At 42.3% G+C, this 24,299-nt stretch overlaps 1 protein-coding gene across 1 annotated transcript in view; it reads left to right on the forward strand.

Annotated features, from left to right (window-relative positions):
* Positions 1 to 24,299, forward strand: part of sars2 (seryl-tRNA synthetase 2, mitochondrial) — a 109,258-nt gene that overhangs the window by 67,797 nt on the left and 17,162 nt on the right. Inside the window, exons 11-13 of the mRNA XM_059985144.1 lie at positions 8,732 to 8,819; positions 12,485 to 12,597; positions 15,719 to 15,812. Of these exons, the coding sequence (XP_059841127.1) occupies positions 8,732 to 8,819; positions 12,485 to 12,597; positions 15,719 to 15,812 (295 nt within the window). The remainder of the gene's footprint in view (positions 1 to 8,731; positions 8,820 to 12,484; positions 12,598 to 15,718; positions 15,813 to 24,299) is intronic.

A 24,299-nucleotide genomic window follows, 5' to 3' on the forward strand; every position in this document is an offset into this window, starting at 1 on the left:
ACTTTTCTTCTTCTAAAGTCCTCTGAAAGTTGTTTTGATCAAGGCATAGTGCACATAAAGAGATCTTTCTTGAGAAGAGCAGGTTCTGTCAGTAAGCGGACTTTGTCTTTTTATAGGGCAGGGCACCTGAACAACCCACACCTCCAATCTCATCTCATTGATTGGAGCACCTGACTCCAAATAGCTTTTGTCTATGCAAGGCCTCCTCTACTGGCAAGGTGAAGCCACACTCAGGTTGGAGGAACAACACCTTATATACCGGCTGGGTAGCCTCCAACCTGATGGCATGAACACTGACTTCTCTAACTTCCGTTAATGCCCCCCTCCCCTTCTTACCCCATCCCTTATTTATTTCCCTTTTTTTCTCTCTCTACCCCTCTCACAATCACTCCTTGCCTGCTGTCCATCTTCCTCTGGTGCTCCCCTTCCCCTCTCTTTCTCCCTAGGCCTCCCGTCCCATGATCCTTTCCCTTCTCCAGCTCTGTATCCCTTTTGCCAGTCACCTTTCCAGCTCTTAGCTTCATCCCTCCCCCTCCTGTCATCTATCATTTCGGATTTCCCCCTCCCTCTCCCACTTTCAAATCTCTTACTATCTCTTCTTTCAGTCAGCCCTGACGAAGGGTCTCGGCCCAAAACGTCGGCTGTACTTCTTCCTATAGATGCTGCCTGGTCTGCTGCGTTCCACCAGCATTTTGTGTGTGTTGCTCTATTAAATATTGACTTGAAGGGAGTGAATACTTAAGCAATCAATTATTTTGTGTTTTATATTTGTAATTAATTTAGAACACTTTGTAGAGATCTGTTTTCACTCTGACATGACAGAGGCTTTCTCTGTTGATCAGTGTCAAAAATGCCAAATTAAATCCACTGTAATTCAATGTTGCAGAACAATAGAACATGAAAACTTCCAAGTAGGGAGTGAATACATTTTATAGGCATTGTATTAAACAAATAACACTGGAAGAGAAAGAAGGGTGTTCTGCCAATGCTCTGGGTCATTATGACATAAACTTAATCTTGTTCCTATTGCAGCTATGTCTCAGGCAAATTAGTACTCTGTTCCTCAGCCTTAAATCTTCCAAATTTATGGGTTTATTGTCTTTTAACTACATATAGGTGTATAACGTATATAACCATATAATGTATATAGAAAAGAGACAACATTTCTCCAAACCTGGGTATAAGGCACAGTGGTACACAGAACCCACATGCACACTATAACTTATGGTTGTAAGGATAAAATCTACAGATGAATCGCACATAATTAAAAACTAAAGTACATTAATATTAAATATTGTACTGGAACATATTAACCAGCAGGGAGTTCAGAAGCCTAATGGCCTGGGAGAAGAAACTATTTCTTATCCTGACTGCTCTTGTCTTTATGTGTTGGAGTCTCCTGCTGAGGGTAAAAAGTCAAAGAAGATGCTGGCTGGTGGGTACTTCCGGTGGCTGTAATGGAGTAGGTTGCACTAGCTATGTGCTCTGAAATTATTCGCTTGCTTTGCTGTTTAAACCTGTCTTGGTGAGAGCACCATGAGTAGAAAGCTGTCAAGAAAAGAGACTACTTTAGAGACTTTGACTGAAATGATTCAACAAATGTCAGAGAAACTCGAAAAATTGGATAAACTGGATGACTTGGAATCCAAGTTTGAATTCCTTCGACCTGGATAAATCTGAACTGAAAACGCTTAATCGGAAACTTGGAAGTCTACAGCAGACTGCGAATGACCACGAAATTCATATTAAGCTACTATACGAAGAATCTCTGCCGGTGTTGCAGAAGGATATCGAAGGTTTCAAGAACATTTCTAAGGAACAACTTAAAAAATACAACGCGTTACTGAAGAAACTTACAGACTTGGAGACCAGGAACCGAAGGTGCGATATCAGAATTCTTGGGCTTCCTGAAAAACTGGAGGGTAATCAACCTATCGATTTTTGTGCTCAAATGCTGAAAGATTTATTCCCTGATATATTATCGGAACTACCAAAATTTGAGCGTATTCACTGAGTTACCCCGCCTAATTGCGATCCTGTCAATCCTCGCTCTATTATCATTCGCTTTTATGACGATCAGATTAAAGAACAGATCCTTTGTGAATCAAGGAAGAAACGCATATTACAATTTCGTGATGAACAGTTTTGGATCGTTCAAGATTATCCACTGGAAGTTCTAAGAGCTAGACAGGCTTTTAAAGAGGTCATGTCTAATCTTTTTAAGCTTGGCTGTCGCCTTTCTCTCAGAGATCCGTGTAAACTCAAGGTTACTACTTCTGATAATAAGGTTTCTTGGTTTACAAAGCCTGAAGAAGCTAAGAAACTTTTACAAAGTCTCCATCCTTAAATTCCACTTTGAATTGTTTTATATTAAATGTTTTAATTCCAGGTGTTCAATCAAGTAATTGGTGTTTTGTTGATAACAAGGTTTCTTGGTTTTACAAAGTCTTAAATCATTTGTTTGACTAAGTAACTGGTGCCTTGTTATCTTTCAAACGATGCAAAACATACAGGGAGACTGCATCCATTTTCTCTTTAGCTGTTTTTCGCAGCTCTTTTTAAACAATACGTTATAATCTCTGTGTTATGTGGGAAGCTATCTAAACCGCTTCCCTTTTTAATTATCTTCTATTTGTTTCTTTATTCTTTTTTGCACCCGCGAATATATGTTGTTTTACTTATTGATTTTCCATATTTGATTTTCCTTACCTGTCTTTGCTTTTTTACTGAGACTAATACTTATATTTTCCCATGGTTTTTTTTATCATAATTAGCAAACTTATTTACTTTGATTTTTTTTGTGTGTGTGTATATATATATATATATATATATATATATATATATACATATTTACAATCGTTTATTCAGCACAGCTATATATATATATATATTTTCTGGAGCCACCGGAGTTTTGGATTGGGAACGTTAGAATTAGTCTTCAGCCTCCCTTGGCTAATTTCTCTCTTTGGGGGGAGGGAGGTGGGAAATCGGTTCTTCTATAAAGCTGATTGGATGTTTTTACTGTTTTACTTATTCACTATCTACATGTCTGTGATTACCTTTTATACATTACTAAAGGATATTTGATGGATTCTTTTATTAATATACCAGTTTTAATGTGAAAGGTCTAAATAACCATGTTAAACGAAATAAGATTTTCTCTTATATCCGGAAACTTATAACTCATATAATCTTTCTCCAAGAAACCTATATTCGTAAAGATGATATTTCACATTCTTTCAAAGGATGGAAGGGTACACATTTTCACTCACCCTCTCCATCTAGATCGAGAGGCGTCTCTATCCTGTTTGATCAGAATTTATCCTTTATTCAACATAATGTAATTTCTGATACAAATGGACGCTTTGTTATTGTTTCGGGTAGTCTTGAGAATAAACTAATCGTATTTGCGAATGTATACGCTCCAAATACAGATGATTCCTTGTTCTTTGAACGTCTTTTCTCTTTTCTGCCGGATTTGAATCGGTATTCCTTAGTGATGGGTGGAGATTTTAATTTTTGGCTTGATCCTATATTAGACCGCTCTTCATGCAAAACCCTTGTCACTAATAAATCAGTCTTACTTTTTAAATCATTTTTGTCTCAATGTGGTATTCTTGATGTGTGGCATTTTTTACACCCCCAAGAAAAGGAACATTCATATTTCTCTCAGGTTCATATGTACTCTCGGATTGATTTTTTTATATAGATAGAAACTTGCTTCCACTGGTACGATCCTGTGATTATAAGGAGATTGCTTTGTCTGATCATGCACCTGTGCTTCTGGCTTTAAGATTACCTGTTTACTCTGTGCCAAATAGAAGTTGGCGTTTCAACTTATCATTGTTATCTGATAAAAATTTTCTAAAGTTTTTGGAAAACCATATTACTTTTATCTTTAAAGAAAATTTTAAAGGAGATACTGCTGGTAATATAGTCTGGGATACTTTTAAAGCATATATTCGTGAAGAAATTATCTCTTTCTCTATCTATATAAAGAAAAAAGCTGACAAAGAAAGGTCCGACCTAGCAGTGATATTAAAAGATCTTGATCGAAAGTATGCCCTATCTCTAGATCCAAATATATATAATAAGCGTATTGAAATCCAATCCAAGTATAATCTTCTGCTGACTTACCCAATTGAACGACAGCTGTTGAGAGATAAAACTCAATTTTACATTCACGGGGATAGAACTGGTAGTTTATTAGCCAATCGCTTAAAATCTTTTACAGTTAATTGTCAAATCACAGAAATTTTTAAAGATAATGGAACTAAGACATCTGACCATTCTGAAATTAACAATGTATTTAAAGACTTTTACCTTAAGTTGTATCAGTCTGACTGTTCTTCAGATGATACCTATATGAACGCTTTTTTCAGTAATATCAACATTCCTACATTGTGTGCTGATAGTCTAACACAGTTAGATCAACCTATTTTCAATGAAGAAGTGGCTGAGGCTATATGTGCTTTACATTCTGGTAAGACCCCAGGACCTGATGGCTTTCCTGGGGAGTTTTATAAAACTTTCACTACGTTACTTACACCTTATTTATCCTCTGTTTTATCAGAGTCCTTTAAATCAGGTAAACTCCCTCAACCTTTTTATGAAGCTTTTATTTCTCTTATTATTAAAAAAAATAAAAATCCAGCTGAATGTTCTTCATACAGACCGATTTCTTTATTAAATGTTGATGCAAAAATTTTAGCCAAAATCTCAGCTCGAAGACTTGAAAATATGCTACCATCTATTATATCACATGACCAGACAGGATTTATTAAAAATCATTACTCACATTTTAATATATGTCGGTTATTGAATGTGATATATTCACTATCCAAAAAATATCAGTGTATATTATCCTTAGATGCAGAAAAAGCCTTTGATAAGATTAAGTGGAATTATCTTTTTAAGACCTTAAAAAAGTTTAATTTTGGGCCTAATTTTATTCGTTGGGTTAAATTAATCTACTTGTCTCCTACTGCTCAGGTTATTACTAACTCCCAAATTTCTAAGCCCTTTAAATTACAGCGGGGAACTAGACAGGATGTCCTCTTAGTCCTTTACTTTTTGCTTTAGCTATAGAACCCTTAGCAATAGCACTTCGAGAAGCTAAGGACATTTCTGGTATACTAAGGGAAGGTATGTCTCATAAAATTTCATTATACGCTGATGATATTTTACTTTTTATCTCTAACACTGAAACTTCTTTACCTTTGGTTCTTTCTTTAATCTCGCAGTTTAGTTCTTTTTCAGGATATAGCTGAACCTACATAAAAGTGAGCTATTTCCTTTAAATGACCTAATGTCATCAAATGCCAAATTTCTGTTCAAAGTTGTTACGTCAATTTACATATTTAGGTGTAACAATTACTAAAAACTTCAAGAATTTATTCAAAGAAAACTTAAACCCCTTATTGAATTATGTGAAAAAGATGCTTTCTAAATTGTCCCCTCTTTCTTTATCCCTACTTGGCCGAATTAATTCGATTAAAATGAAGATTCTTCCTAAATTTTTACATCTTTTTCAGGCCTTACCTAATTTTATTCCTAAGATGTACTTTGATTCTTTAGATTCAATTTTAACCTCTTATATTTGGAATAATAAACAAGCTCGTTTAAGTAAAGTTTACCTACAAAGAAATAAAGAGATGGGTGGATTAGCCCTACCCAATTTTAGGTTTTACTATTGAGCTGCCAATATAAAGAATATTACTTTCTGGTCCTATTATATTTATCGTAAAGATTGGGTCTCCTTGGAAGTTAATTCTGTAAAAAATTCCTCTATTGTCTCGCTTCTTGGATCATACTCTTCTTTTTCAGCAAATAAAACAACAGATAACATAATTGTTAAGCAAACTTTAAGGATCTGGTCTCAATTTAGAAAATTTTTTGGTTTAGCGTATTTTTCATTATCATCTCCCATTCTCCTTAATTATTTTTTTGTCCCTTCCATGACTGACAAAGTCTTTAAGGATTGGGATGAACTAGGTATTAAGTGTTTTTGGGACCTGTTTATCTCTGGATCTCTTGCTTCATTTGACCAATTGTCAACTAAATTTGCACTCCCAAAATCACATTTTTACAGATACCTTCAAATTAGAGATTTTCTACATTTCCAATTAGCTACTTTTCCTATAGGTCCTGATAAAAATTTACTGGACGATCTTTTAAATTTAAAACCTTTTGTTAATGGTTCTATTACCGGTATCTATAACTTGTTGATTGATTCTAGACAAGACTTTTTAGATAAAATAAAAAAAGCTTGGGAGGATGACCTAAATTGTCAGATTTCTGATGATAGATGGAATAAAATTCTTAAACGGGTTAATAAATCATCTTTCTGTGCTCATCATTCTCTTCTACAATTTAAAGTGGTTCATAGAGCTTGCATTTCTAAACAGAAGCTCTCCAGTTTTTACCCGAATGTTTCTCCACTTTGTAATAAATGCAACTCTGCTGATGCCTCTTTAATTCATATGTTTTGGTTTTGCCCTAAAATTGAAAAGTTTTGGCGGGAAGTATTTCATACCTTCTCAACTTTCTAGGGTCCAATTTGACCCAAATCCCCTTACTGCCTTGTCTGGCATTATTGCAAATGAAGATATAACTTTAAATACTCCGAACCTACAGGTTTTAGTTTTTACCTCTCTTTTAGCAAGAAGAGCAATCTTGCTTAAATGGAAGGAGTCTACCCCTCCTACACATCTTCAATGGCTACGTGATATTATGTCTCAGTTTGGGGACCTTTCCTAAATTACTTTTCCTATTTATAAAGTTTAACTTTTATGTATATTTTTATCTTCTCTGCTTAAGTGAATATGTTTTTTTTCTCATTATCCATTGTCATCCATCAGCTTTTTTCTTTGGTAGTTGGTAGGAGGTTGACTTTTTTTATATATATAAAAAATTTTGTTTATGATGTATGACCGATCTTTAAATTTTTGATTACAGAGTGGTATACCTTTATGTGTTATGCTATAACATTTTGATCAATTTTATCACAATATATGAAAGTACACAAGTTATGTTGAAGTGTATCTATGTGTTGCACTCTGTAAATCTTTTTTTTTCTTCTGAATAAAAATATTGTAAAAATAAAGATGCTGGCTGGATGGTGGGATCCTTGATAATACTAAGGGCCCTGTGTACGCAGTGTTCTTGTTAAATGTCCCATTCTCTCAGCTATTCTCACAGTCCTTTGTAGGGACTTCTGATCTGATGCCTTGCTGCTGCCATACCAGATGGAGATGCAACTTGTCAAGATGCTATCCTGTAAAATCCAGTTAAGTTTGGGGGGCTGGGAGAGCCTCGCTTGCCTCAATTTCCTCAGGAAGTGGAGGCACTGCTGTGTCTTCTTGTTCAGGGAGGTGATAATAAGGAACCAGGTGAGGTCATCCATGACATGAACTCCCATGAACCTGGTGTACTTAATTCTCTCTACGGAGGAGCCACGTATTCGTAGAGGGGAATTGGTCCACAATGATTTCCTTGGTCTTCTCCAGGTTCAGGAGAAACCTATTGTTTTTCTCACACCAATCCACCAGCCGCTTCACTTCCTCTCTCTACTCCGTCTTGATGAGGTCGACCACTGTTGTGTCATCTACAAACTTGATGACGTGGTTTGAGCTGGACCCTGCGACACAGTCGTGCCTCAGCAGTGGGCTGAGCACAGAGTCTTGGGGAGAGCAACTGCTCAGCATAATGACACTAGAGACATTGCTGCCCACATGGACTGACTGTGGCCTTGCTATTAAGTCCAGCATCCAGTTACAGATGGAGCAGTTGATACCCTGCTTCTGGAGTAGGATGCGGTTGAACTGGCGTTTATAAACAGCAGTCTTGCAAATGAGACCCCATTTTCCAGGTGTTTCCCTCCTTTTACTCACCGCACCTTCACTATCTGGATCGCTGTTTCTAGAACCTGTTACCTAAGTACTGTGCCCTCATTCTTTTTCAGAGTAAACAGAAAGGATGTAATACTGAGGCTGAATAAGGCACTGGTGAGGCCTCACTTTGAGAGTAGTGAGGAGCTTTGGGCCCCTGTTTAAGAAAGGACAAATGCTGACATTGGGGAGGGTTCAGAGGAGGTTCACCAGAGTGAATCTGGCAATGAAAGGGTTATCATATGAGTGGCGAATGAAGGCTCTGGGCCTGTTTTTGCTAGAATTAGAACAATGGGTGGGGGGAATCTCACTGAAATCTATTGAATGTTAAAAACCTCGATAGAGTGGATGTGGAGAGGGTGTTCCCTTTGGTGGGGGGAGTCTAGGACCGGAAGACACAGCCTCAGTATAGAGGGGTGTCCATTTAGAACAAAGATGAAGTTTTTTCATCCAGAGACGGGTGAATCTGTAGAATTCACCACCACAGGTGCCTGTGGAAGCCAAGTCACGGGATGCATTTAAGGCGGAGGTCGATAGGTCCTTGATTAGCCAGGGTGTGAAAGGTTACAGGGAGAAGGCGGGAGAATGGGGCTATGAGGGAAATGGATACACCATGACGAAATGACAGAGCAGACTCAGTGGGCCGAATGGCCTAATTCTGTTCCTGTGTCTTGTGTTTTAGCCTCCTTCCAACAAATAATGTCTTTGACCAAGGTGAGGATTATCTTTCCATTTATCTCCTGCTACAATTCCCAGCCCAGTCCAACTGTTGTTTCTGTGAATGACCACGGGTCAGTTCAGTGTGTGCGGCTCGTTGGTGAATGCTGTCTTTCCCGTTGCAGGATGGTGTGCAGTAGTACGTGTTACCGCGCAGAGACAGACACAGCGAGGGATCCCCGGGGGCTCTTTCGGGTTCACCATTTTACCAAGGTACCACTTCCTTTACCTGATGCATCATTTGGTTTGCTTTTGGCAGGGGTGGGGAACCTTTTCGAGAGCGTGTGACCAAATGGACGGTTATCTTCTCAGAAGGTTCTCATGTACCATGGTAATTTTGAGCAGAGGTTATCATTAATTAATGAATCAGTAGCAATAAATGTCAAAAAGTAAATTCATTATCTAGCCAAGTCCAGTTTATTGCTATTTAACTGTACACACATATGCTGTCAAATGAGATAATGTTTCTCTGAACTAGGATATAAAGCACAGTAGTACATGTAACACACAATAACTTCAGAAAGTAAGAATTAAATTTACAAATGAATTACACATGGATAAACAAAGTAAAGCATGTAAATTAAATATTGTAGGACAACGTTCGGAACAAATTATCCGGTGACACTTGAATTGTGCTGCAGCAGGGAGTTCAGAAGCCTAACGGCCTAAGGGAAGAAGCTGTTTCCCATCCCGACCATTCTTGTCTTTATGCATCGGAGTCTCCTGCCTGATGGTAGAAAGTCAAAGAGGATGCTGGATGTGTGGATGGGATCCTTGATAATACTAAGAGCCCTGCGTACACAGCACTCCTGATAGATGTCCCCGATGAATGGTAGGGAGACCCCTATGATCCTCTCGGCCGTTCTCACGGTCCTTTGTAGGGACTTCCAGTTCGATGCTCTGCTGCTCCCGTACCAGATGGAGATGCAGCTTGAATGGTAGGGAGATCCCTATGATCCTCTCGGCCGTTCTCACGGTCCTTTGTAGGGACTTCCAGTCCGATGCTCTGCTGCTTCCATACCAGATGGAGATACAGCTTGTCAGGACACTGTTAATGGTGCTCCTGGATGGGGTGGGGTGTACCTCGCTTGTTTCAATCTCCTCAGGAAGTGCAGGCGATGCTGTGCCTTCTTGTTCAGGGAGGTGCTATTGAGGGACCAGGTAAATTGTTTCTCTTACCTCTCTCTACAGAGGAGCCGTGTGTGTGCAGAGGGGAGCACCTTCATAAAATCCACAATCAGTTCCTCGTCTTCTCCACAGTCAGACTTGGTTTGTTGTTCTCACACCAGTCCAGCAGCCGCTCCATTTCCTCTTTATACTCCAACTCATCGTTGTCGTTGATAAGGTCAGCCACACGGTCACGGGGAAAGTGGATAAACTTCCTACAGGCAGTGGCGGAAATTGAATGCAAGTCGCTGATACTGCTATGCTACCATGATGCCCTACCTTACTGTACTACCTGTGCTTTTGCCATTCATAAAAGTATAACGGGCATTCAAATAAATGACTTGTTCAAAGATTTAAAAAGGCAATTGAAAAAAAGACGTAATTTATAAATAATACTGTTACTGTAACCATTTATTATCCAAATACTGATGTATGCATCAGGATTTTTAAACGTTTCATTCGATGTTGTGTTCTTGCCTCCATCTAGCTGACTCCAAGCTAGCATGAGACGCTTGGTAGGTTGTAAAAAAAATCATTCACCGTTTTATTTGGCAGCACAGATTATCAGTATGTACCTTTTTATTATGGTGAGAGTTGAAAGAATCAAGGGGCAGCACTGCCTGCCGTGTGCCAACAAATTATTTGCTGGGTATGTCGTAAAGTGAACAGTCACTGACCAGATGCAGCTGGTGGGTATGAAAGTAGTCTTATTCAACACAGACCTTTGAAGTCACGAGAGAGAGACTCCCCAACCCAACATTGTAGTACATTTTTATATGTTAAAGGTCAAAAGTTACAGGACAATTTCTATAGTTACAATGCCCCCTTAATGCTTCTTTTGAGTTACATGTAGTTTTCTTCACGACCGACACACCCAAAATGAGTATTAATTACTGTCGTATTCATGCAGTGGGCTGTCAATTGCAATCGTGCAATTGAATTGAATGATCTTTATTGTCATTATACATAGGTACAATGAAACTCTGTTTAGCTTCCTCTCAGGCAATTAAACAAAGCGGTAGATAACAAGACAGTAATAGAAAAAACAGTATGAAATAGATAAGTAGCAGAAAATAAGTTGCAGCAGCACCAGAATATCACAGTAATGCACAAAGTGTCATTAGTGCAAGTACTTGAATCCATGTGTGTGCTCACAGTTTTAGTCATTGTTCTGTGGGAGTGGTGTGATGGAGGCCACAGCTGTGGGGTAGAAGCTGTTCCTCAGTCTATTTGTTCTTGCTTTTAATGTTCTGAACCTTTTGCTGGATGGCAGTGGGTCAAACAGGGAGTTAAATTTAATCCACAGTCCCTATTCAGATCTGAAGGTTGGTAGCTGTCGTAGTATATGTCCTAACCCTGAAATACACCCTAACATGTACATGTGCCAATGCCTGGTTCTTAGGATGTGGGCAACTTGTGGGGGGAGTGGGGAATGGAAGGGAGCACAGCAGCTGGTCCATGTTGTGACACAGAAGACTGTCTTACACTGAAGTCTGAGTGGTTAAGGTAACATTGAAAGTTTTGGAATTCTGATCCAAAACCCCTAAAGTGACTATTACAATAGAGACAAAGGCAGTGAGTTATACGTAGCTGTACAAACAGGCCCTTTGTGTCATTTGCCCACATTTGATCCACAACCTTCTCTGCCTTGACAGTTCAAGTGCTTATCTAGATCTTTATTCAGAAGTACAGCCTGATAACAGGCCCTACCGGCCTAGCAAGCCCGCACCACACGGTTACATCCATGTCACCAATTAACCTTCTAACCCACCTGTATGTCTTCGGACCACGAGAGGAAACCGGAACACCGGGAGGAAACCCATGGGGAAAACATACAAGCTCCTTACAGGCAGCAGCAATAATATGGCATGGTAGTAATTCGGCATTTTACAGAATCAGTGATCACTGATCGGTCTTCGATTCCTGTCACTGTAAGGAGTTTGTGCGTTCTATCCATTACTGCTTGGGTTTCCTCCGGCAGATCCTGTTTCCTCCGGCATTCCAAAGACGTATAGGTTAGGGTTAGTAAGTTGTGGGCACGCTACGTTGGCACCGGAACTATGGCAACACTTGCGGGCTGCCCCCAACGCAGTGCTTGGACTGTTGGTCATTAATGCCAAACGAAGCATTTCACTGTATGTTTCATTGTTTCGTATGTACGTGTGACAAATAGAGCTTATCTCAATCTTACATTAAGACTGTTGTAGACACCTCCCCCAGCGAAAGAAGGCTTTTACCACCTACCTGTTAGGTATTGTGCAGAGCAAGAATGACAATGGAGAGGTCTGATTAAGTGTTTTCACTGAGTTGTATTAGTAATGATACACGCTGGGCAACTTACAGTGTGGGAGTGACGAACTGGACCCGTTGGGACAAAAGACAAGAGCCCGTGTGCATCAGAGGTCTAGCCAATTCACTCGCCACATTCTCGCAATTGATGGGATACGGTACACTACCCAATCTCCCCCCTCGTTATTTTGTACACCTCTATCAGACCAGCCTCCTCTTCTCCAGAGAGAAACAACCTAAACAGTTGTCTCCGTTTAACTGAAAAGCCCCTATCCAAGCAGTGTCCTGGCAGATCTCCTCTGTACCCTCTCCAGCACAGTCTTACTGTGTGGCAGCCACCTCTGCACACAGTGCCCAGGTGTAGCCTGCCTTCTCTCTGCTAAAGGATTGGTTTCTATCAGTTTGTTTGTGTTCCATTCAAGGTGGAGATGTTTGGAGTGACGGCGGCCGAGACAGGAAGCGAGAGCACAGAGTTACTGGATGAGTTTGTGTCACTTCAGAAGGAGATCTTCTCCGACCTTGGACTCCATTTCAAGTGCGAATGACTCCCGACCAAGTCTGTTCTGCTTGGGTAGCTAGGGGCGGGGTACCTTACTGCTGAGTAATGATCCTTCCCCTGTTGAAGTTCTGTAAAACCAAAAGGCACAGGAGCAGAATTAGGCCATTTGGCCCATTGAGTGAGCTCCACCATTCTATCATGGCTGATTTATTTTCTGGCTGAATCCCATTCACCTGCCTTCTCCCTGTAACCTTCAAATGTCCATACAACTCAGGAACCTATCAAACTCTGCCTCAGATATACCGAATGACTTGGCATCCACAGCTTTTCTTGCATCCAGTTCCCAATTGTGACCATCCCCTGAATGTGGTTGGCAGATAATGATCAGGAGACACAAGAGCGGAATTAGGACATCCACTCATCAAGTCTGCTCTGCCATTTCATCACGGCTTTTCCATTTCTCTCTCAACCTCATTCTTCTGTCTTCTCCCCATAATCTTTCACACCCTGAATAATCAACAAGCTATCAACCTCTGCCTTAAATGCACCCAGTGACCTGGCCTCCGTAGCAGCCCATGGCAATGAATTCCACAGATTCACCACCATCCAGCTAAGTAAAGTCCTCCTCATCTCTGTTCTATATGGATGTCCCTCTATTCTGAGGCTGTGCCCTCTGGTCCTAGACTCCCCAACCAAAGGAAACATTGTCTTCATATCCACTCTATCTAGACCTTTCGACATTCAATATGTTTCAGTGTGATTCCCCCCCTGCCCCTCCACCTCATTCTTCAATTTCCAGTGAACACAGGCCCAGAGCCACCATTGCTGCTCATATGATAACAGTTTCATTCCCAGAATCATTCTCATAAACCTCCTCTGAACCTTCTCCAATGTCAGCATACCCTTCCTCAGATAAGCGGCCAAAACTGCTCATAATATGCCAAGTGAGGCCTCACCAGTGCATTATACAGCCTCAGCATACATCCTTGCTTTGAATAAGGCCTCGTTTGAGTAGCTGATAGAGAATCTTGCAAGGTAGTCGAGACCTGTTAACCCAGCGAGGAGCCAATGTTCTCAAAGTTCAAAGTGTCAAAGTATGTTACAGCCTTGAGATTTGTCTGTTTACAGGCAGCCACAATAAAGACCAACACTCAACGTGCAGAGAGAGAGATATTGTGCAAGTGATAAAAGCAACAACATTCAGAACAGAAGCGAGTCCAGAGCCCCACACCCCAGAGCAGCTGGAGCAGGCCCTCAGCCTCCGTTCATCATACAGTGGGACCACCACTCCAGTGCCTGTTGATGTGTCCAGGCCACTAGCAAACAAAATTTTCACATTCCTCAATAGCTTGGCCACTTCCTGTCTGTAATTCCTTCATCTTTATAATCCAGTCAATAAACTCAGGGATTCTCCCCCACACCCAGCCGACCCAGCATATGGTCCCTTTAAAATATACCACATGAATGCATTTGGTCACCTGAGCCAGGTGTGACAGTGTGGGGAAATTTTGCCACTTGAAAGATGCTATACGAGGACAGACCCTGTGTCTTTCGACCTCCCATTCCCATACCGACATGTTAGTCCATGGCCACCTCTACTGTCTCGATGAGGCCACACTCAGGATGGAGGAACAACACCTTGTATTCTGTCTGGGTGGCCTCCAAACTGATGGTGTGAACATTGGTTTCTTGAACTTCTTGTAATGACAGCCCCCCCATCCACTTCACTATTCTCCATTCCTGTTTCCCTCTCACACCTTCTCTTACTTGACCATCACCTTCCTCTGGTGCTCCTCCCCCTTCCCATTCTTCCATGATCTTCAGGCCTCTCCTCCTCCTGCCATTTGTCTTTCACCAATCAACTTCCTAGTTCTTTACGTCACCCCTCTCCCTGTTTCACCTATCACCTGCCACCTTGTACTTCTTCCTCCTCTTTCCCCCTACCCACCTTCTTATTCCAACTTCTCCCTTTCCTTGAGTCCTGATGAACGGTCTCGACCTGAACCATCGACTGTTCACTCTTTTCCATAGATGTTGCCCGACACCCAACCTGCTGAGTTCCTCCAGCGTGCTCTGTGCGTTGCTCTGGACTGTCAGCTTCTGTGGATCTTCTCATGCTCGAGACCTTGTGAAGTGTGCTGCTCCCCCTATCAATCTGGTTACTCTGTTTCATAATTTAATCCACCTGGCTTGATTGCAGAACACCTAACAAAGTGCTTGAGGCAGTTACTATCGTATCATTTAAGAAACAGGTGCTTGGAAGGACATGGGCCTGACCCAGGAACATTGGGACTAGGTTGGGGGGGGTCGGGGGTGGACTGAAAGTGCTTGCATCCACTCTGTGCTGTCATGTAGCAGTCAGCGTGGTGTTTTACAGCACCGATTGGGGTTTGACTCCTATACTGTCTGTAAGGAGTTTGTACGTTCTCTCCATGACCGCATGGCTTTCCACAGGGTGCTCCAGTTTCCTTCCATAGTCCGTTGGGTCAGTGAGTAATGGGCATGCTGTGTTGGCACCAGAAGCGTGGCAGCTCTTGCCCCAGCATAACCCTGGCTGATTTAATTTGATGCAAATGACGCATTTCATTGTGTGACTAAATGTACTGTACATGTGACAAATAAAGTTAATCTCTTTAATCTTGGTCTATCAACTCCCTTTTTAAATTTACAGATGCAACACAGAACAGTCCCTTCCAGCCCAACCCAGCAATCCCCTTGATTTAACCCTAACCTATTCACAGGACAACTTACAATGACTAATTAACCTACTGACCGGTAGGTCTTTGGACTGTGGGAGGAAACCAGAGCACCCGGAGGAAACCCACGTGCTCACAGGAGGAACTTGTCGCCTCCTTTCTGATGGCGTCAATATTGAACTCCAAACTCTGATGCCCCAGTAAGGTCTCACTGACCGCTATGCTACTGTGGCCACATGGTTCCTCTGGTACCCTTGCCGCAAACTAACACTCAATTACGTACCAGCAAATATTTGGGTGGTGGAAGGAAACTGGAGCTTTCCATTGAAACCCACCGGTGATTGCTTTGCCAATCCTGGATCTGTTTAATGTGGTGTTGCACCTCCCTGCCCGTTCTAAGCTTGACTTTCGCCCTCACTCCATCACTGCAGGCCTGAGCAAGCTTTTTTTTTGTTTGGCAGACTTCTGGACATGCCGACTCAGGAACTGGGGCTGCCTGCTTACCGCAAGTTTGACGTCGAAGCCTGGATGCCTGGGAGGGGTGATTATGGAGAGGTAGGTTGGTGGAAGCTTTATTGACATGCCAAGTCAAGTTGTTGAGTTTATTGTCGTGAGGACAAATGCAGTGAGGTAGAGGTACAGTGAAAAACTTGCGGCAGCATTGCAGTCCATGTCGATTCAAATACTTGTATATCCAGTGTCTTAGAGGAGACTCGACTAGCTGCTGCCTTGACTAAAGGGCATGTCTTACAACGATAGGTCGAGCGAGCCAGGGCTTTTCTGTTTGAAGCAAAGGAGGATGAGAGGTGTTCAATATGAAAAGGAGCATGGGAAGCATGAATACTGGAGACTATTTCCCAGGGCGGACGTGCCTAATTCAAGGGTGCAAAGTTTCAAGATGATTGCAGGAAATTGTATGGGTGGATGTCGTGTGTAATTTCTTTACTCAGAGTGGTGGGTGTGAGGAATGCACTGGCAAAGGTGGTGGCAGAGTTAGAAGCATTGGGGGGTTTACGAAACTTTCATATAAGCACATGGATGACAGAAAATGGAGGGCTGTGTGGGACGGGAGGGTTAGGTTGATCTTAGAGAAGTTGAAAGGGTTGGCATGACATTGTGGGCTGAAGGGCCTGTACTCTTCTGTAATATTCCATATTTTATACAAAACAGGACTGTGCAAAACATAACCACTATTGGAGACAAGTCCGTGGTAGTACAAGAAGTGGTTCTTTGTGCTTCTTTACTGAAGTGGGATTAGGGTTGTGCAGATTGTTCAAAGAACCCGGTAAAAATGGAGCTATTCCTGAACGGTAACAGACATCAGGGAGCACATAGAGAGGCAGATTCTGGAATGGTGGAATAATAATAATAGGGTTGTGGTGATGGGTGATTTGACTGGCAAGAGGTTTAGATGGAATGGAGTGTGTCAGGTGTGTTACATTTCCTGACGCAGTATGTAGATAAGCCACTGAGAGGAGAGGCTGTACTTGATCTGGGTATTGATCAGGCATCAGACCTCGCAGTGGTAAAGCATTTTGGAGGCTGATCACAACTCTGACTCCTTTACCATAGTGCTGGAGAGGGATAGCGGCAGACAATTTGGGAAAACATTTAATTGGGGTAGGGGGGAAATATGATGCTATTAGGCAGGAACTTGGGAGCATAAATTGGGAACAAATGCTCTCAGGGAAATGCAAAGCAGAAATGTGGCAAATGTTCAGGGAACACTTGCATAGCATTCTTCATAGCTGCGCTCCATTGAGGCAGGGAAATGATGGTAGGGTAAAAGAACCGTGGTGTTCAAAGGATCTAGAAAATCTAGTTAAGAAAAGAAGAAAAGTTTACAAAAGGTTCAAGAAACTAGGTACGGCTAGAGCTGTAGAACATTACAAATGTGCCAGGAAGGAGCTTAAGAAGGAAATTAGGAGAGCTAGAAGGAGCTATGAGAAGACCTTGGTGAGCAGGATTAAGTGTAACCCCAAGGCATTCTACAAGTATTGTGAAGAACAAGAGGACGAGCCCTGTGAGAATAGGACCGAGCAGGTGCAATAGTGGAAATGTGTGCATGGAATCAGAGGAGGTAGCGGAGTACTTAATGAATACTTTGCTTCAGTATTCACCAGTGAAAAGGACCTTGACAATTGTGGAAATGACTTACAGTGGAATAAAACGCTTGAGTGTGTAGAGAATGTGCTGGAGCTTTTGAAAGGTATTAAATTAGGTAAGTCGCTGGGACTGGACGAGGTACATCCCAGGCTACTGTGGGAAGTGAGGGAGGAGATTGCTGAGCCTCTGCTGATGATCTTTCCATCATCAATGGGGACAGGAGAAATACCAGAGGATTGGAGGGTTGCAAATGTCATTCCTATGTTCAAGAAAGGGAGTAGAGATAACCTAGGAAATTATAGACCGGTGAGTCTTACTTCAGTGCTGGACAAGTTGTTGGAGAAGATCCTGAGAGGTAGGATTTGTGAGCTTTTGGAGAGACTTAATCTGATTAGGGATAGTCAATATGGCTTTGTCAAGGGCAGGTCATGCCTTACAGGTGCCAGGCTCAAGGACGTCTCAGATCCCATCCATAACATTTTGCAGGGGGAGGGAGAGCAACTAGACGTCTTGGTACATATTGGTACCAATGACATAGGAAGGAAAAGCAACGAGGTCCTGAAAAGAGAGTTTAGAGAGGTGGGTAGAAAGCTGAGAAACAGGACCTCCAGGGTAGTAAGTTCTGTGTTGCTGTCTGTACCACGAGCCAGTGAGGGTAGAAACAGGATGGTTTGGCAGATAAATGCATGGATGAGAAGCTAGTGTAGGGGGCAGGGCTTCAGGTTCTTGGATTGTTGGGATCTCTTCTGGGGGAGTTATGAGCTGTACAAAAGTGATGGGTTGCTCCTGAACCCAAAGGGACCAATATTCTTGTGGGCAGGTTTATTAGAGCTGTTGGGGAGAGTTTAAACTAATTTGGCCAGGGGTATGGGAACTGGAATGATGGGACTCAGGATAGGTCAGATAATTAAAAAAAGTAAAGATAGATTGCAGTCAGACTGTCAGGAAGGGGAGGCAGGTGATGGGAAATAATTGCAACCAGCTGGGTGAGTATTAGTGCATTAAGGATGCAAAATCAAAAAGGATAGCAATTGTATCTCAATGCACAGAGTACAAGAAATAAGGTGGATGATCTTGTTGCACTAATACAGATTGTCAGGTATGATGTTGTGGCCATCACTGAATCATGGCTGAAGGATGGTTGTAGTTGGGAACTGAATGTCCAAGGTTACACGTTATATCGGAGGGATAGGAAGGTAGGCAGAGAGGGTGGGGTGGCTCTGCTGGTAAAAAATGGCATCAAATCAGTAGAAAGATGTGACATAGGATCGGAAAATGTTGAATTCTTGTGTGTTGAGTTAAGAAACTGCAAGGTAAAAGGACGTTGTTGGCAGTTACGTACAGGCCTCCAAACAGTGGCTGGTAGATGGACCACAGATTACAACAGGAAATAGAAAAAGCGAGTCAAAAGGGCAATGTATGGTAGTCGTGGGAGATTTTAACATGCAGGTCGATTGGAAAAATCAGGTTGTAATGGATCTCGAGAGTGGGTTTGTTGACTGCCTAAGAGATGGTTCTTTTAGAGCAGTATGTCATTGAACCTACATTTGTACTAAGGGATCAGCTTATACTGGATTGGGTATTACGTAATGAACCAGAGATGGTTAAGGTAAAAGAGCCCTTAGGAACCAGTGATCAGTGATCACAATATGATTGTGTTCAACTTGACATTTGATAGGGAGAAAGTAAAGTCTGATGTAGCAGTATTTCAGTGGAGTAAAGGAAATTACAGTGGTATGAGAGAGGAGTTGGCCAAAGTAAATTGGAAGGAGCTGCTGGCAGGGATGACAGTAGAGCAGCAATGGTGTGAGTTTCTGAGAAAAATGAGGAAGGTGCAGGACATGTGTATTCCAAAAATGAAGAAATACTCAAATGGCAAAATAGTACAACCATGGCTGACAAGGGAAGTCAAAGCTATTGTAAAAGCAAAAGGAAGGGCATACAACAAAGCAAAAATTAGTGGGAAGACAGATGATTGGGATGTTCTTAAAAACCTACAAGGAGCAACTAAAAGAGTCATTAGAAAGGAAAAGATGAAATATGAAAACAAGCGAGCAGACAATATCAAAGTGGATAGTAGAAGTTTTTTTCAAGTATGTTAAAAATAAAGGAGAAATGAGAGTGGATATTGGACTGCTAGAAAATGAGGGAGGAGAAATAATAACGAGGGACAAGGAGATGGCTGATGAACTAAATGAGTATTTTGCAACAGTCTTCACTGTGGAAGACATGAGCAGTGTGCCTGATGGTGTAGTGTGTGAAGGAAGAGAAATGGATGCAGTTACTGTTACAAGGAAGAAGGTTCTCAAAAGGCTGAGAGACCCAAAGGTACATAGGTCACCTGGGCCAGATAAACTGCACCCTAGGGTTCTGAAAGAGGTAACATTAGGGATTGTTGTGGTATTAGAAATGATCTTTCAAAAATCATTGGACTCTGGTATGGTGCCTGAGGACTGGAAAATTGCAAACATTACTCCACTCTAAAGAAGGAGGAAGGCAGCAGGAAGGAAATTATAGACCAGTTAGCCTGACTTCAGTGGTTGGGAAGATGTTGGAATCAATTGTTAAGGATGAGGTGATGGAGTACTTGGTGACACAGGACAAGATAGGTTTCCTTCAGGGAAAATCCTGCCTGACAAACCTGTTGTAATTCTTTGAGGAGATTACAAGTCAGATAGATAAAGGGGATGCAGTGGATATTGTATATTTGGATTTTCAGAAGGCCTTTGACAAGGTGCCACTCATGAGGCTGCTTATCAAGTTAAGAGCCCATAGAATTACAAGAGAGTTACTAACATGGTTAGAGCATTGGCTGATTGGTAGGAGGCAGCAAGTGGGAATAAAAGGATCCTTTTCTGGTTGACTGCCAGTGACTAGTGTTCTGCAGGGGTCAATGTTAGGGCCACTTCTTTTTATGTTGTATATCAATGATTTAGATGATGAAATAGATGGCTTTGTTGCCAAGTTTGCAGATGAGTCAAAGGTTGGTGGAGGGGCGGGTCGTGTTGAAGAAACTGGATGCAAAAGGACTTAGACAGATTAGGAGAATGGGCAAGAAAGTGGCAAATGAAATATAATGCTGGAAAATACATGGTCATGCACTTTGGTAGTAGAAATAAATGTGTGGACTATTTTCCAAATGGGGAGAAAATCCAAAAATTTGAGATGCAGAGGGACTTGGGAGTCCTTGTGCAGAACACCCTGAAGGTTAATTTGCAGGTTGAGTTGGTGGTGAGGAAGGCAAATGCAATGTTAGCATTCATTTCAAGAGGTCTAGAATACAAGAACAGGGATGTGATGCTGAGGCTTTATAAGGCACTGGTGAGGTCTCAACTTGAATATTGTGAACAGTTTTGGGCTCCTTGTCTTAGAAAAGATGTGCTGGCATTGGAGAGGTTGAAAGGATGATTCCAGGAATGAAAGGGTTCATACGAGGATCGTTTGATGGCTCTGGGCCTGTACTCGCTGGAATTCAGAAGGATGAGGGGGGATCTCATTGAAACCTTAGGAATGTTGAGAGGCCTAGACAGAGTAGATGTTGAAAGGATGTTTCCCATGGTGGCAGAGTCAAGGACAAGAGGGCACAGCCTCAGGATAGAGGGTCGTCCATTCAAATTGAGATGAGGAGAAATTTCTTTAACCAGAGCGTGGTGAATTTGTGGAATTTGTTGCCACATGCAGCTGTGGAACCTAGGTCGCTGGGTGTATTTAAGGCAGAGGTTGACAGGCTCTTGATTGGTTACTGGGAGAAGGCCGGGAAATATGTTTTAGGAGGAGAAAAAAAGGATCAGCCATGATCGAATGGTGGAGCAGACTCAATGGGCCAAATGGCCCGAATTCTGTTCCTATGACTTATGTTCTTATGAGCCTAATTGAATTATTTGAGGAGATAACAAAACACATCGAGGAAGGTAGAGCAATGGATGGAGTGTATATGGATCCATGCAAGGCTCATTCAGAAAGTAAGGAGGCATGGGATCCAAGGGGACATTGCTTTGTGGATCTAGAACTGGCTTGCCCACAGAAGGCATGTAGACAGGTCATGTTCTGCATGGAGGTCGGTCACCAGTGGCGTGCCTCAGGGGTCTGTTCTGGGACCCCTACTCTTTGTGATTTTTATAAAATGAGTAAGTGGAAGTATGGGTTAGTAAGTATGCTGATGACACAAAAGCTGGGGTGTTGTGGATAGTCTGGAACTGTCAGAGGTTACTGCAGGGCATCGATACAATGTAGAACTGGGCTGAGAAGTGGCAGATGGAGTTCAACCCAGATCAGTGGGAAGTGGTTCATTTCGGTAAGTCAGATTTGCAGACAGAATATCGTAGCAATGGTAAGACTCTTGACAGTGTGGAGAACCCGAGAGATCTTGGGGTCTCAAAGCTGCCGCAGGTTGACTCTGTGGTTAAGAATGCGTATGGTGTGTTGGAATTCATCAACCATGGGATTGAGTTCAAGAGCCGTGAGGTAATATTACATCTATATAAGACCCTGGCCAGACCCCACTTGGAGCACTGTGCGCAGTTCTGGTCACCTCACTACAGGAAGGATATGGATACTAGAGAGAGTGCAGAGGATATTTACAAGGATGTTGCCTGGATTGAAGGGTGTACTTTATGAGAATAGGTTGAGTGAAGTTGGCATTTTCTCCTTGGAGCGACGGAGGATGAGAGGTGACCTGATAGAGGTGTACAAGATGATGAGAGGCATTGATCATGTGGATAGCCTGAAGTTTTTTTTCCAGGTCTGAAATGGCTAACACGAGGGGTCATAGTTTTAAGGTGCTTGGAAATGGGATCGAGGAAATGTCAGGGGTAAGTTTTTCACGCAGAGTGATGGGTGCATGGAATGCACTGCCAGCGAGCGTGTTAGAGGCAGATACAATGTGGTCTTTTAAGAGGCTCTTAGATAGGTACATGGAGCTTAGTAAAATAGAGGGCTATGGGTAAGGGAATTCTTCTAGAGTAGATTACATTGTCAGCACAATATTGTGGGCTGAAGGGCCTGTAATGTGCTGTAGATTCTGTGAAACTGGTGGTGTAGGACTTCAGGACTCTACCTCCTACACGATGGTAGTAGCAGCCCAGATACTGCAGTGGAGATTCTTGATAACAGATCTTCCAACCTTGTCGCATGCCTCCATGACTTGGAGAGCCGTGTTGTCTGGAGTCAGGGCTTCATGCTTTGGCTTCTTGGTAGGGTCACCCATGCCAAACAGGTCAAAGGGTAGAGGCCAGGCTAAGAGTGGTCCACCGGCCCTCCAGGTTCGGGGGTTCAGCTCAGCGCTAACAACCCTGACTGTTACTGAAACAGCAATGAAGAATCCTTCTACATCTGAGTGCGACGGTATTCCCGAGTCTCCACCCGGGATTTGCATGACTGACAGCAGTGAAAACTGAGAGGAAGCCACTGACAGGATGAAGGAAGCCCTGAACACCACCGGAGATGGAGGACCATTGCTGCCCTAAATGCCAGCGGCGTAGTGGGCAGTAAGAAAGTAAATGATAACGGGTGCCAACTTTTTGAGTTGGTGCCTCATGTCGATGTTTTCATTGATGGGGAGGGTTGCGCCCACTGCTCTGTGCAGCCTCTTGTGTTCCTGTGTGTTGTATTTGCCGTATCAGGATGTTGAAACAGGAGGAGATGTAATGCAGGTTGTGGGAAAATTCCCATCTTGTCAAAACAAGCTGTAACAGAGGTGAACGGGGAGTTAATGTTTCCTCACTGGGGTGACTAGATACTTTGAGGACACTGATGAAGGAATTTCTGGACCAACAGGAGTACTATGGAGGCTCTCACACAAAATGATGCAGGAACTCAGCAGTTCAGGCAGCATTTAAGGAGAGGAATAAATAGTTGATGTTTCAGGCCAAGACACTTCGTCAGGAAACATCGATTGACTATTCCTCTCCATCAGTGCTGCCTGACCTGCAGAGTTCTTCCAGCATGTTGTGTGAATTACTCTGGATTTCCAGCAGCTGCAGAATTGTTTGTGTCAATGGAGTCTCTGATACTCAGTATGCTTAAGATGGATCATTTGATTCCGAATCAGGTTTAACGTCATCAGCATACATCGTGAAATTTGTTGTCTTTGTGGCAGCAGTACAATGCAATGCCTAGTAGAAAAAATGAATGACAGTAAATATAAAATAGGTGAATTAAATAAGTACAGTAAAAATGAAAATAAAAAAGTGGAGAGGTAGTGTTCATTGCCTATTTAGAAATCCGATGGCAGAGCGGAAGAAACTGTTCCTGAATCATTGAGTTTCTGTGTTCTGACTTCTGTACCTCCTTCCTGATGAGAAGAGGGCACGTCCTGGGTGATGGGGGTCCTTAATGATGGATGCCACCATTTTGAGGCATTGCACCTTGAAGATGTCCAAAGAAACTACGGAGACTAGTGCCCATGATAGAGCTGACTAGTTTTTAGGTATAATGGAAGTTGAGGGTTAACTTGGGAAAATGGTGTGGAAATTAAAGATTTTTAAGATTAGCTTTATTTGTCAGATGGATTTTGAATCATCGGTGAAATGCGTCGTTTGCATCAAATCAAGTCAGTGAGAGTTGCGCTGGGCAGCCTGCAAATGTCGCCTCACTTCCTGCATCAAGATTCTGTTGTTTTATTGTTCCTTTCTGTGCCTCGTGGCACATCAGCCGGCTGTTTCTTTGGCATTTGTCTGTTTTTTTCACGAGGCTCGACATTCGACCCAGCACGGATGCAATGAGCAGGCCAGGTACAAGTCTGGGAGCTCTCCGATGCGAATGCCACTACACCACCGGCTGGCTACAGCGCCAAGATAGCATAGTCTAAATAAAAGATCTCTTCATGTGGCAGAACTGATTTTTGGGACCGAATGGTCTTTTATCATGTTCTTTTATGTATAGTAGTCGGTCTGTTTAACAAGCCAACCATAATACCAGAACAAACTCTGATCCACT

This window comes from Hypanus sabinus, chromosome 11 (genome assembly GCF_030144855.1).
Source record: "Hypanus sabinus isolate sHypSab1 chromosome 11, sHypSab1.hap1, whole genome shotgun sequence".
Taxonomy (NCBI): domain Eukaryota; kingdom Metazoa; phylum Chordata; class Chondrichthyes; order Myliobatiformes; family Dasyatidae; genus Hypanus; species Hypanus sabinus.